This window comes from Saprolegnia diclina (assembly GCF_000281045.1).
Source record: "Saprolegnia diclina VS20 unplaced genomic scaffold supercont1.45, whole genome shotgun sequence".
Classification (NCBI taxonomy): Eukaryota; Oomycota; class Saprolegniomycetes; order Saprolegniales; family Saprolegniaceae; genus Saprolegnia; species Saprolegnia diclina.
Window position 1 is genome coordinate 249,125 of NW_008246112.1, and position 1,914 is coordinate 251,038.

Here is a 1,914-nt window from a genome sequence, read left to right on the forward strand (position 1 = left end):
CAAGTTCACTGCGCTCGGGACGGCTTGTATTGTGACAGAAGCATTCGCCGCCACCAAGACATGCAACGACGCAGCCAAGGTCGTGTGCGCGCCAGACGCGCCAGGTACCTTCAAGCACAACACGAACGAATGGTTGCGGCAACACATCTACTTTCGTAGCAACACCCAAACCTGCTCCGTCCTCCCCAACATCACGTACGGACATATTCTCACTGTCATTTCGACTGTAGTGCTGCGTAGACACGGGCATCATCGTTGGTGTTGCTGTCGCTCTCGTTTTGCTTGTCGCGGGTGCCGTCGTTTACTGGTGGCAGCGCAAGAAGCAACCCTCTCCCTCGCCACCGGAAGAGTATATTCTCGTGGCTCCCAGTCCCAAGAGCTTGACAGGCACCATGCCGTCGACAGAGCCACCAAAAGTTTTGCCAGCGGTTAGCCTCCCGCCTTCGGAAAGCAAGCTCGTTGTCGAGATCGTTGTCGATCTCAACGTCCTCCGGCGTCTACGGCTCGAGCGCGAAGACCTTGTCGTAACAGGGTCGGCACCCATCGCGTCCGGAGCCTACGGCGAAGTGTGGCTTGGCACGTATGCCAAGCAACCCGTGGCCGTCAAGCGCGTCAAGGACAAGTCGGATAAGAGCCTCGTCAAGTTCATCGCAGAAATCGCGCTCATGGCCAGGTACTATGAAATTTGTCTTGCAAGTATGACATGAAACGTGTAGAATCGAGTGTCAGTATATCGTGTCGCTTGTCGGCGCCAGCTGGTCGCGGCCCACCGACCTCGAGTGCGTCGTCGAGTTTATGAACTTGGGGGATCTCCGCTCGTACTTGAGTTCGACGTCCCCGGATGTGTTTACATGGCGTGAAAAGCGTGCAAGCATTTTGCAAGTCGCCCAAGGCCTTGTGTACCTCCACACGTTTGAGAATCCAGTCATCCACCGCGACCTCAAGAGCCGCAACGTCTTGTTGGACGCGACCAAAGGGTCCAAACTCACCGACTTTGGCGAGTCCCGCGAGATGGACGAAGACACGCTCACGAACGGGGTCGGTACGTTCCAGTGGATGGCACCCGAGATCATTACGGGCCACGACTACTCGACCGCGGCCGACGTCTACTCATTTGGTACACCTCCAGTCTTGCATAGGGATAGGTGTCTCATGCGAGGGGTAGGGGTATTGCTCTCCGAGTATTCGACGCATCGTGTGCCGTACGCGGACAAGATGAATCCACGCACAAACAAACCCGCAAACCAGCAGTTCATCATGATGCAAGTGCTCTCGGGGCAGTTCACGCCGACGTTCGAAACGGCGACGACACCGCAATGGGTCCTCGACCTCGGCGCCAAGTGTCTCGCCCACGACCCGGAAGCGCGGCCCAATATGCTAGAGATTGCAACCCTCGTGCGCGCGGCGCACGAGTAGCTGGAACGACTCGAGTTTTGTACACAGTATGCATCCATGGGATGTGCAGCAAGTCGATATCAGAGAAAAAATACTCGTGTATTCCACCCAGTGGGAATGCCAAAAATACGTTCTGCAGTAGATCAAAGCAGGTCTTTTGTATCGATCCTGCGAGACCTTCTGTGCTAAAGTCGACCTGGCTAAACGTGTAAGTTGATTTAGCAGAGCCAAAGTAACACATAGTGTCCCAAGCTGCCGGTCGCGCGTCGGAGTCCAGCAGCGCAGACTGATCTTCTGCACCGAGACGGTGACGTTGCGAACGCATCCGCCGTGATTGTCACCGAGGATGACGAGCCTAGACCGGTCAAGCTCCGCATCGCCACGGGCTTCAAGGCCTGCTACGAAGAGCTCACTGTTGCTGGCGGACCGCAGCTCCTGCGCCCGATTCTCTCGCCCAAACACGTACCAACAGACACGCCACCCGTCGATGCGAGTGTCATCGGGTGGGCTTGTGGTCGT

At 56.6% G+C, this 1,914-nt stretch overlaps 1 protein-coding gene across 1 annotated transcript; it reads left to right on the forward strand.

The window, feature by feature from the left end:
• The first annotated feature begins 72 nt into the window (after nucleotides 1–72).
• Nucleotides 73–1,537, forward strand: SDRG_11915 (TKL protein kinase). The gene is made up of 5 exons (XM_008617969.1): nucleotides 73–104; nucleotides 160–195; nucleotides 241–673; nucleotides 717–1,117; nucleotides 1,166–1,537. The coding sequence occupies exons 3-5, from the start codon at nucleotides 393–395 to the stop codon at nucleotides 1,414–1,416; spliced, it is 933 nt and encodes a 310-aa protein (XP_008616191.1). The 5' UTR covers nucleotides 73–104; nucleotides 160–195; nucleotides 241–392; the 3' UTR covers nucleotides 1,417–1,537.
• Nucleotides 1,538–1,914: the final 377 nt, after the last annotated feature.